Below are 12,362 nucleotides of genomic sequence, written 5' to 3' on the forward strand. Positions count from 1 at the left end.
TGTGGCACTTAGTGCCGTGGTCTGGCCGATGTGGTGGTGTTGGGTCATAGGCTGGACTTGATGATCTCAGAGGTCTTTTCCAGCCTCAACAATTCTGTGATTCTGTGATTCTGTGACACAACCCTTTAAATTGCCACCAAAATTTCACACCAGGGAAAACAAAGGCCATTATGAGAAACCTTAAAAGGTCATAAATAGGTCATACCTGTAGCTGCCTGCAGTCATATGATGATACAGTAAAATAATATCTGATGTTGGAAACCTTCAAAAAAATCTGAATGCACGACTTTTAAGCCCAAAAAACAGCATCAGTCAAGGCTCCTAATTGTCCTCAGCCTTATAAATATACTTTACTCTTCCTAAATATGTCCGACAAGGGGTGCGGAGGGAAGGATTTTCCTTTTAACTGTTCCAAACTCTTCTTATAAGGAAACCTTTTCCAAATGAGTCATGCTGCACAGGCTTTTAAACACAGCACTATTGAGCTGGCTTCTTCCTGTGGCCTTTTTCCATGTTTACACAGCTAAGGAATGCGAGGGTGCTTCAGAGATGAGATATGTGGGCTTCAAAACATTTAAATGTCAGCACTTTGGTATTTCATCTTCTGCTGCAAGGTTTGGCTGATGAATGTTAAACCTGTCATAGCATGGCAGGAAAGCAAAGGGCAGGGCTGTAATGGAGATATTGGGCGCCAAACCAGAAGCATTAAGGTTGATCTTGCATAATTGCACAATAGACTTTGATGACCTTTTTAACTCTTCGTACATAAGTCTTAGAGTTTTTCACTTTACAGGAGGTTCTTCCAAGTTCCAACCTCAGATTAATGAACATTTATCTGTAACTCAAATTAATTAAAAAGGAGTAAACAAAATAACAAACTCAAAGCAAAACAAAGCAAAGCACTTTGCTTTCTGAGCATGCTCCAAAAACCAGAGAAAATGAGCCTGTTGGCTACGGATTGTTGCCCATGGGGTCGCTCCTGGGGGCAGAATTTCCCCCAGAAAGCTCAGCTCCATTGTGGAACAAGGCATGTGGAGAGGCTGGGAGCTCAGAGTCAGGTTTTCTTGGCACTTCTTCCTCGCCCTGCGTGAGTGCTTTTATAACAAAGTGGGCACCATGCACCTTGTAAGATTTCAAGAAAGAGCTGTTTAAACATACGAGTGAGACAAGATTAAATTTTCACCTTGTTCCTAGGTTGTGTTTATACAGTTGCTGCGTAACTAGAGAAAAAAAGAGTCCAAGGAATAGTGTATACTTCAGGAAATCAAACAGGCATATGTGGGCCTGAGGCATTATCCTCCTTTTACAGATGCTCACACATTGAGACAGTGTAATCCAAGAGGTTAGTAAAGCCTAACTTTTGGCAGCTGTAATTACTTCTTTCATGCCTGAATCCATTCCTGGAACAGAGACCAGAAGGCCTGGCTGTTGCTGATGGGTTTACTGCCCTCTGTATGGTTACGAACCAAACTTCCTTTTGAAGTAGACACTGAAATGGAGCAACATCCAGGGAAAGTGTGAAACCTGCAGCCTTGCCTCTTTTGATTTTTTCTGGAAGTGGAGATATTAAGAAACAGTGAGCTGACCTTAGTCTCCAGGCTCGCTTTTGTGCTTTTTCTGTCTTCTCCACCAGAACCGAGAAAATATGATTGTTTACCTCAAAGAAGAGCTCCAAGAGATGAAGGCTGAAATGGACATGGAGAGCTGCTACGTGAAGAAAAGCACAGACCTCCAAGTCCTACAAACCCAGAAGAAGTGCAGCAATGCAGAGAATGTCCTGAACGAGGCAATTCAGGTGAGCACTTCCCCACGGCTCCTGGGGAAGGCACCTCCAGCTAGTAAGGAAAAGTCTTCCCTCACTCCCCAGGTGTCCTTTCCATTCTCCATCGCAGTCACCAACACAACTATTTGAATTGCATCAGGAAACTCATCCAGGTATAGAAATCTTTCTCTCTTCCACTGCTCCTCTGTATGGTCGTGCAAAGAGCAACAGCAACAGCAGAGATGGCAATGGCTGCTGGAGGCAGGGACTGCTTAAACTAATGCTGCTGTCAGAGAAACAGACCCATAACTATGCCCGAAGCAGGTAGTTACAAGCCTATTTAGCAAGATAAGCAGCCTGAGCTCCCAGCACGGCTGAGAGCTGTTTGTGTGGCCATAAGGTGAACTGGAATGGAAAAACTGTTCTGGTTTTGCAGGGTTTTTTTTTTTTTGACTGATCAGGGTCTGATCTAGTCCCTCTGTTATGAATGGTCCCAGTGCAAGTTAATTTTGTCACTGGGAAAAACGTTGTCCGAGCAGTCAGGGATCAGGTCAGGAACGCTAAGGCCCAGACAGAATTAAATGTGGCCAGGGACATCAAGGGCAACAAGAAAACCTTTTACAGATATGTCAGTGGCAAAAGGAAGACTAGGAGAGATGTTGGCCCTCTGTGAGAGGAAAGGCAGGGGGTTGGAAGTAGATGATCTTTAAGGTCCTTTCCAACCCACACCATTCTATGATTCTACGATCACACAGAGAGCTCCTGCACTCCTGCTCTCCAGCTTGTCTTTCAGCAGCACTAACTGCTGCTTTCAGCAGCAATGCACTGACATTGTCCCTCATGTTTCCCACCTGCGCTGATCACAGAACTTAAGGAGCAAAACTGACGAGGAGAATCGAGTCCACACAGAGATTGAAAATTTCCTCAGGCAATACCATAAGGTAGGTGGGACTGTCTGCTAATGCTTAAAATAGCAACAGATAAACATTGTATCATCAATTACTGCCTAAAGAAAACCAGTTAGAGCTCTGTTAAATTTACCAGGTTCATGACTGTGGCCATTTATCCTCAAGTCTTAACTAAGGCAGCTCTCCCAGACTTCAGATTTGCTACATATGGATACATTTCTTTAAAATCAGAGTTCATGTAATGATTGGCATCCTTTATTCAGGTGTTAAGTATTTTTCCTCGCTCAGATAGCTGTATTCAGCTAACTGGGATTTTGTTTAGACTTTCCTTGGCTGTAGCCAGGGCTCCCAGTGACTCGGAAAAGAGGGTCACTGCACCAAGGAGGGGCAACCGCTTCACAGACCCGAGTGTTGCACAGAGAGGGGCACTGAGAAGGAAATGACACAGACTGCCAGCCCAGTTTTGCCTTATCTGCATCTGAAGAAGCAGCAGGGTTGGATACTCACAATTACAGTCCCCATTTTCAACAGCAACCAACCATGAATGTCCTTGTGCTGTTACTCCAGAGGTTCAGAGCTTTCCTATCACTGACAGCAGAGCCCACTACAGTGAATAACACTGCGAAGCACCTCCTAAACTGTGTGTGTGGAAGAAAACCTGTACTACTCAGGGTACCTAACATCCCTGCCAGCATGAAATTTGATAGAAGTCAATCAATTTTAAAAAATGTGACTTGAGTGCGAAGAAGTGCTGTGTCTTGTGAGCAATTAAAATAGTGTCCTCTATATCCCAGAGTGTTAATCTGATCAACGCTTCTTAGTGAGGGGACTTTCCATGTACAGGCTGCAGCCTATTTGACCTCTACCAGAAAGCAAAGGATGAGCCTCTCTGCACTCAGACAGCAGCTGGTGGCTTTATGGAGGCCCACAGAGAAGAGGGTGACCATAGCCTCCATCTCCCTTGTGTGTCCAGCTGTGATGCTGTAATGAGATTGATGTTTTTCCTCAGATTATTCTTCCGTGCAAGCAACCATGGTTGTTGCTATGGAGAAGTTATTCGTGAATGGGAGGAAGTCATCTGGGTGACTGTTTCAGAAACACCTGCCCTCCTATTCACGAGTGAGACAAAGCCAAGTTCACAACCTGAAATAGCGTGAAGTGCTGTCCCCCTGGGACCTCATTCCTGGTGCACTGAGCTTAATGCAGAAAGCAGGCAGGGAGTCAGGCAGAGCATAAAAGCTTTCCCAATGACAAATTCTGTTTCTTAAACCGCCCTCCTTCCTTCCATATACACATGAAGAATGGCTTCTGGTTGTCACTTACTTCACCAGGATTGTGCACAAAACTAACCCCCAGTGCTTCTCCATTCTTCATGTACCTCTTAAAGCCCAATGTAGTCTGTCTTCATCCTCAGTCTGGTGCTGCAGCTTCTGTGGTGAACCCTCAGTGAAGGACATGCAGGCCACCAGTTACATCACTAGTCCTTGAGGTCTGACCCTTTCAAGACAAGAAGAAAGCATTGACCATGCAAAATTTATGGGACTCTTACCACCCCGCTGGCAGCAGGCCACATAAGAGTAGAAAACCTTTCCCCTGTACACTCTTTGTGCCATGATGAGCACTGCTCTATCTCCATGCAGAAGGTAGAAGAGAAGCTGGAATATTGGGTGGACAAGTATGAAAACGACACAGACGCTAAGGACAATGAACTGGAGGCCCTGAAAGCAGCAAAGGCAAACAACTCGGAAATGCTGCAGACACTTGCCAAGGAGGTAAGACATCAGCAGCACCGCGGTGCTCAGCCATGCCAAATGGCCATTCTTACTCTCATTCAGATAAGGAACCAGGACCATGGAAAAAAACCCAAACAACAGTAATCTCGAGGTCTAGGGTGGGAATATAAGGACTGGTCCTGGGAAGGCAGGGACTGAGTAGTCATGTATCTGCCACCTGTGACATGAAGAAGGGATGCTGCTGCTTCCCCTGCAGCTATTTTCAAATACCACCAAGTCATCAGAGAGCTACTGGCAGCTTTTGTGAGGGATAAAGACACCATCCCACCCCACCAGTATGCCTCACCTTAGTTTCTTGCCTTAGTCTGAACAAATGTGCTCCTTCTAGCAATATTGGGGTACGAGAGGTTGAGACTGGAAAAGGCAGCTCATCCCTTCACAGATGCACAGTGCTCTAAGGGAACTGATTCCAGTTAAAACCATTCCTGCCCCACACTGGTTTCTTGGTTAACTGCTGGGCTCCGATAACAGCTACGCAGGCACAGGGCAGAGAGAGGCATCTAGAAAAGGGGGTGTTTTAAAGCCAGAAGGAATTAAGTTGTCATTATCCCTTACTGTCACTGGGTCCGAGATGATGGGACTAAGTAAGATGTTTCCCTGCTTGTGGGCTCTTTTTTCACTCAGTGCTCTGTCATCTCCATGTCCCAAGTGTGTTTGTACATCATCTGCTGCCTAGCCTGGGGGAACATGGGTCCTGCCCACCACCATCTGTTGCCTGGGACACCATCAGCCAGCCAGTTCACAGCCCAGGATCAGAGGGTTAATTACATCCAGGCCGGGAGAGGTTTCACTTTGGCACCGCTCTCAGTGCCTCAGGAATGAGCAACATTTGCCATCTGGATTCAGGAAAGATCCATTAAAGGAGTTGGGGGAGGAAGGTCCACCCTTACACATTACCTTTGGGCTGCCAGGGCGGTGACCCGCGTGCCAGAGCAGCCCTGGCTGGGCTGTGACAAGCACGTAGGAAGGATGAGAGCAGCGGGCAGCCAGAGAAGCCTCCTCGCACCAGAAGGTGAGCCCTGCCTGGGCACGCTGCTGGGCAGAGTGAGCCTCGAAGGCTGGGCCTGCACTTTAGGGGATGTGTTTTTCATGCATCTGTTATCACCTTTGTGCTATCTTGCAGTGTCAGATGTTTGAGGAAACCATCATCAGCGACCGGGCGGAAAAGGAGGCGAGAAGAAGACAACTAGAGCAGGATGCCCTGGAGCTGAAGAGCATCTTGAAGGTAAAGGGCAGCAAAGCTGAGGCACTGCAGCTCCATCAGCAGCTGGGAGTTAATAATCCTCACCATAGGCTTTGCTCTGGCACAAAACAGCCTCGAAAAGTTGTCTGGTGTGGGGTGGACACAAGCAAAGACTAGACAAAGCCTGTCCCTTCACACTGGGACAGACACAAAACCAGCAGCCAACTTGAGAAGGGAGTGAAAGGGAAGAAGCTGGTGTCCTTGAATGATTTGAGGCTGTGCCCATCAGATCAGCCCCACTGCATGGGCGATACAAGGAGGGTCATGGGGCAGTTCTGCCTGTTCCCTCGCCACCAGCATGGCATGGTGCCACCCAGACATGGATACCTTCAGCATAACCAGCACAAGCCCGACTGCTGCTGCATGGGCTGAGGGTTCCCTCCTGCAGTCGAGGAGCAGAAGAGAGATATTCTGGCCATTGAGCTGCACCAGGTACCCCAGCAGGTGATGTCCCCTAAGACCTCTCTCCGTCTCTTCCAGCTGCAGGCCTGGTGGAGAGGTACAATGGTCCGCAGAAACCTTGGACCTTACAAGGCCCTCAGGAAGATTCGGGAGAAGCGGCGATCAAAGCAGAAAGAAAAAGGGAAAAAGGGAAAAATTGGAGGAAAGAAAAAGATGTGATATGTAAAGCAAGTGGCTGCAGATGTGCTCCAAGGCTGTTGCTGGGCAAGACACTGTGGTCTGTCTGCTCGGACAAAATAAACCATGCAACAGAGCCTGGGCTATTCTGGAGAACACGGTTCATCACTGACACATTTAAGTGAAGATGCAGTAACTCTTAAGACCTTGAAGGTGCCCTTGTAGAGCAGAGACATTCTTTCTGCAGCAGAAAGGTGAACTGCGTAAAAGTAGTGAGAAACACAATATCCCCCAAGTGTTTTCTGGAAACACCACAGCTAGTGGGAGGCAATCCTGCTAACTCACCTGCAGGGAACACCGCACCAAGAGCCAATTCGGCAGAGCCCGAAGTGCTGCCTGTGGCTGAGGGACAGCGTTCGCTGCAGCTCTGGGTGAGGCAGCGCAGCCAAGTCACCCGTACCTGGGTCCAGCAGCGCTCTGCCTGCTGCCAGCACCGGCGTTAGGTGAGCAGCAGGGAAACTGCTGGCGGTTTGCAGTGTAATCATCAGGGCAGTCAAAGCACGCAGGCTGCCATTTCCACAGTCCTGCTAAATGTCAGCCCACACACAGAATAGCTCCAAATACCTTCTGACCGAGGGAAGGAACGATGGACAAAGAGAGCCGGCCATGCTGACCCCAGGGGCTGGTCTGTCACGGCCGTACCCACCATCCCGGCTACTGTCCCTGTGCTGTGAGATGAGGCAGCAGGCAGGAAGCAGCATGATGGCTTTTTAATCAAGAGGCCTCTCTCCTGACATGACTGTCACATGCAGGGCTGTGCACAAAGCAAAGTTAGCCCTGCAGTGAAGCCACCTGGTTTCTGACACTCCCATCAGGAGAGCAAGCTCAAGCCACACTAAGTCTGCTGTGACCAGCCCGTGCTGGCCCCACACAAACGTCCTCATGTCTGAGCTCAACTGTGCCAAAAGCTCTGAAGTTCAGCTGAGATGATCCAAATCATGAGCAGAGAGCCTTTGGCTCAGAACTCTCTCTGAACAGGAGGAGAGGGGCTGGTGCCTGACTATTGGGCAGAGCCAACTATCAAAGGGGCACTTAAATTTCAGACACTCTAGATAAAGATTAGAAGTATTGGTGTTATTCCTGGGGCACTGCTGCGCATTTTAAACCAGAACACTCTCCCATTCCAGCACTGGTACCAAAGCCGTGAACACATCTGCTCACTCTTCCTGATCCCCCTGCAGAGGTAAGGACAGGGAACGCTCCAGCTCGATGCTGGCAGAGCCCACGCCACGACTGCGCTTACACCCCACGTCTGCACCTCACAGCAACCATGGCGGTTACGTTACTAATTTTAACTCTTCTTTTTCATGTGCTGCTGACTTGGTACATTTCATATCAGTCCAGTATTTTCTGTCCGCAGTGGGTGTTAACAGTTGACCTCCTGGGGTGGAGGAAATGAAGTTTGATAATAAACTCTTCAGAGATTTTGAGCTAAGGAAAAAGTGGGACAGAATGGAGGCACAGGAGATCTCCGCTGTTTACATGAGACTCTGGGTACACACCTTAATAATTCAACCGACTGAAATCCGAAGCATGGCAGCAGCTGGGCTTTGTTCGATTTTCAGCAGAGAACAAAATACAACAGAATCCTGAAAAATCCTCCAGATAAAGGGATACTGCCAAGGTCAGGTTCCCCTTCGAGCCCCAGTTCCTGATGTCAGAGTAACACCACTTGTTTTTACGGCACACCAAGTCCCTGGAGCCGCAGGGAATGACACAGTAGGACGTTAACACGCTGCACTGGATCGTGAAATAATTCAAAACTTCCATTCTGGTGACTGGTATCTCAAAAAAATCTAACAGCAAACAAACCCAAAGCCATCAATTCCATGGGCACAGCAGTATGTTTCCCAAATTTGGAAGCTTTGTGTCTGCGTGTGTAGGGGAAAGGTGATTTTTTATCTACAAAATTATATAATAAAAAAAAATAAACACCTGCTCAAGTCTCCTACAGGGTCCCCACATGAGTGTCCTGGCCACCTGGTGTTAGTGTGACGGGGACAAAGGTTTTTAAACCCCACTGAACCCCCGTGAGCTGACACTTCCGTGGTGAGAACAGGAAGCCTTTGCCTGGGGACTGCAGCCATGCTGCCGGCTGTCCGTCCGTCCGTCTGTCCGTCCAGCACCTCCTGACCTCCTCTGCTGCCGAGCCTTACCTTGAGCAGTCAGAAACCACAGTGGGCTTCTGCTCCTTGGCTGTCCAGCTGCCAAGTGAACGGGCTGGGTGTATCCAGCAGTGGAAGCAGAGAACAGGGTCCCAAAATCGGGCGGTTTTGAGAAACTGCCAGGGGTGGCACTGCTTGTTTTTTTCCAGCCGTGGAGAGATGGGATCAGAGTGCACATCCATGATATTTTGTGCAGGGAAAACCAGAGGGTGCAAGCCTTTTGGAGAAATGGGTTTCCAGGGAGGTAAATGGAGAAGAAAGGCTGGAGACTGTTTAGGAGGAGATTTTGAACAGAAGGGGAGAAATGAACACCAGGAGAGAGCTGGGCAGCCTCCACAAAGGCAGGAGCGGAGTTGTCCAAATGACTGAGGGAGTCAGCAGATCCAAAAAGGATGTAGAAGCGCTTGGTGAGCAGAGAAGAGTACCGCGGGGGTATGCAGCATGTGCCAGGTAGGGAGGGCTTGTGGAGCTCTGGCCGTTTCTAGGCCCTTCTAAAAACAAAAATAAATTACAAAAAGTAGCTATGAGGAAGGAAGAAAAGAGGAGTAAACGTTTTGGCTAATAAGAACAAACCTTTCAGTTGCTGCAGGGGCATGAAGCAGGCACGCAGGCTTTACAGATCCAACCCAAGACAGGATAAAACCAAGGCAGCGATAAGCACGGCAAGGAGCACTAGTACTGGCAGCAGCAAACTGCCCAAATCTAGACTGTGCGGTTTACTTCAAGAAGGAAAAAAACGTGAGTAGGGAGGGAGTAGCAAAGGTTGCTGTACAAAATTGCTGCTTCTTAGAGTCTGGGCAAGGTTAAAAATATCCCCAAGCTTCTGATGTGGCTGCAGAACTTGTGTAAAAATGCTGCAATTTTTGTATCTTGGATAACTGTGAAAACTAGAGAAACCAAGCAGGTCCATTAACTGCCAGCTGCGGCGCTGGGGATGGGAATAAACACCCGACACTGAGGTTGGGACATTTGCTGATGCAACAGAAAAACAGCAGGAGGAAATACTATTATTCATATAAGTTTTAAAACTTTATTTCAAATTACCCATGGCTTCTGTTTATATTATCAATGTGCTAGAAGTTCACACTACCGGCAGAATACAGGCAATTTAAAATAAAGTATACAATAATCAGACACATTTATATGTAACAGACTTAGAAATTATGGAATGTATTTACAGACATACAGCATGGGATGAAGCTTTAAAATCCTTTGCTCTATTAATTACACGTTTACACTGTTTTCAGAAATAACAAAATTAGATCGCTTTGTAAAACATCACAACACCTATACAACAGAATTTTTTAGATGTCCAAATTCACCTTAAAAGTCCTCTGTTTCTAAAATTTTTTTTTTTTTTCCAAGAACCATTTATAGTTATAAAAGGGAAAAAATACCATTTGCCATCAGGTTGCTACCAAGAACAGCAGAGCTGTTCTTGGCACTGTTAAAAGTCATTTCTGATGTATTTTAAGCAGGTCACCAAGGTCAAGGTCTTTACAAAAGTCTCCCCCTTCACAAGGGGGACGCCCCAGAGCACGGCTGTTTTGCCCTGACCCCTGCAATGCTGTCGGGGACCATGCAGCGCCGTGGGCCTCGTGCCGCTCGACCTCGAGCGCGTCACCTCGCCGAGCCCCCAACGCCAGTGCGTGAACACCAGCGAGCACGAGACGCTCGGATGGATTCCTCCCACGTCCTCCAACACAGATGTCCCAGGGAGGAAAGACAACTGCCTCTTTGCTTTAACACAAAAAATAGAATTTTATATGCGTTCTCTTTTAAAATATTCTTCATGAGGGATACAACAAAAATTGCACATCAATACACCGAAAAATCCCAAATCATTTTGCAAATGAGAACCAAAGTTGGTTTTAGTATAATACGTTAAATAAACTACGATCAAGCTCCAGGTTTGGATTTTTGTCTTACGTGTCTGGCGAAGATTTAGCATCTGCCGGCATGAAAACACAGCGTTGGAGAAGTCAAACTAAGATGACCACACACATTGAAACTGCCAGCGTGAACTGTTGTTAGAACCAAGTGAGGGACACGCCGCCAGCCCGGCCCTTGCTCTCCACCCCAACGCACTGCGGGTACAGAAGCGCAGCTGGGTCAGCCCAGCATGGTAGGAAACGGCTGTTTCTTGCCATTGAGGCTCAACTTCCCACAGCGTTATTTCCTACAAACTAGCATTAATGAAATGTCAAACTTCCACCAACCTGAATACTGTTAAGTTTCATTTTCCCCAAGTGCTGGAAGCTGGAGCAAACAGCAACCCCTCACAATTCCAGGAAGGGAAAGGTTTTCTTAAAACCAGAATATTTAAACACTCCACGAAGGAGTGTGCTGTTAAAAAGCAACGTGCCCCTGTAACGACCCAAGTGACCTAAGGTTGGAAACTAAGGTGAAGTCAGTGTCCCCCTCTTTCAAATTCTCTGCGGAGACAAACATACAACAAACACTCGTGGACTGTGCTGCTGGCTGCCAGTGGCAGAATCCTCCGTGTGGCGAACGACAGAGACTTCAGACACCGTTACAGAACCTTTTAAGAAATACCAGCACTCCCAGCAAGTGAAATTCAGTGAGCCACAAGACGTACTTAAGGAGGCAAGTGTGTCTGTAGGGAGCTGCTCCCCTGCATATATTGCAAGTTTCTTGCAGGACTCAGGGCAAGACACTCATTATAAAAAGGTTTCTCTTTTCAGCTGTGCAGTTAAAAATACCCTTCAAGTATTCTTCTCCACTTGCAATGTGATCAGTCAATGCCAATAAGAAGCTATTGGAATAATTATGTGAAATAAGGGATTCAACAGTCACCACGATGGACCTTCAAAGACATACATGAAGCAAAACAGAACAGAAACAAAACTGCAAATCAAAAGGGAAAAAATTAGCTAAGACCAGTCCTTGCCAGTGCTCCCATGGCAGGGTTACCTTCAGCAAAAATGGCTTTCAGATAGCCTGTTCCCATTTCTTCTCCTTCCTTACCCCCATGAGATCTTCTTGGTGTGTTCTGCTTCAAAACTACGCCCAGATGCAACACCTCCGATGTCTGAAGTTGCTCATGCACCACGTGTTGGTAGCATAATGTTCTGGGATGCTTTAAAGTGCCCAAAACCTACTAAAGGAACTGCACGTGTGAAGAACTGGATTTTGCAAGGTCTTGTTTTGGAAAAAAAAAAAAAAAAAGTGGCAAGTGGTCTGGCAGTGAGCTTGGCCTTGTGACTAGGACCAGAGCACACAGAGCACTTCTTTGTTTCTCAGGTCAACTTTCAGGCAAAATGCAAAACTTGCTGGCTGCCTCTCCCATTCCTGTATATCAAATTTCCGTTTTTATCTTAAGGGAAGAAAGAGGACATAATGGCAGTTCTGTATAACCAGTGCATCTCTACATAAACTCCAATGATAAAAGCCTTTTTTCCTTAAAGCCTCATTAAACCCACAAACAGAAGCTACCTTTTGTGACAGATTGCTGCTTTGGCCATATGCAGCCCACCAGTGAAAATTCCGTAATTTTGTTCCTAAAACAATGTATTTCTCAGTGGCAGGGACACTCACCAGCGTTGGCACGTCTGCATGGGATGCTTCAGCTCCTAATAAATATATGATTTGATACAGGGTTTGTACTGATTAACATGGCAGACTGTAATTCTTCACACCACAGTGAAAATCCATACGCGGTTCCTGATGACATCTGGCCATCATTTGACAATACTGTTGAGTAACCAAACACATCCCTACGTGACCAGAAGGGGAGGAGAGACAACACAGGAGATCTCCCTCCACTGATGTCAGAAAGATTTTCAGATACAGACATGTTAAAACCCAAACAGCCAGTGAATCCACCAGGAA

At 47.0% G+C, this 12,362-nt stretch overlaps 1 protein-coding gene across 1 annotated transcript; it reads left to right on the forward strand.

Moving 5' to 3' along the window:
* Positions 1–1,633: 1,633 nt before the first annotated feature.
* LOC104281374 (IQ domain-containing protein G-like) lies at positions 1,634–7,722 on the forward strand (the record flags this gene model as incomplete). The annotated part of the gene is made up of 6 exons (XM_009879347.1): positions 1,634–1,795; positions 2,629–2,703; positions 4,311–4,442; positions 5,587–5,688; positions 6,187–6,275; positions 7,527–7,722. Coding segments are annotated over 6 exons (756 nt in total), but the record flags the coding sequence as incomplete, so codon positions are not given.
* Between the last annotated feature and the right edge of the window lie 4,640 nt (positions 7,723–12,362).

This window comes from Apaloderma vittatum, unplaced genomic scaffold, assembly GCF_000703405.1.
Source record: "Apaloderma vittatum isolate BGI_N311 unplaced genomic scaffold, ASM70340v1 scaffold13752, whole genome shotgun sequence".
Lineage (NCBI taxonomy): Eukaryota > Metazoa > Chordata > Aves > Trogoniformes > Trogonidae > Apaloderma > Apaloderma vittatum.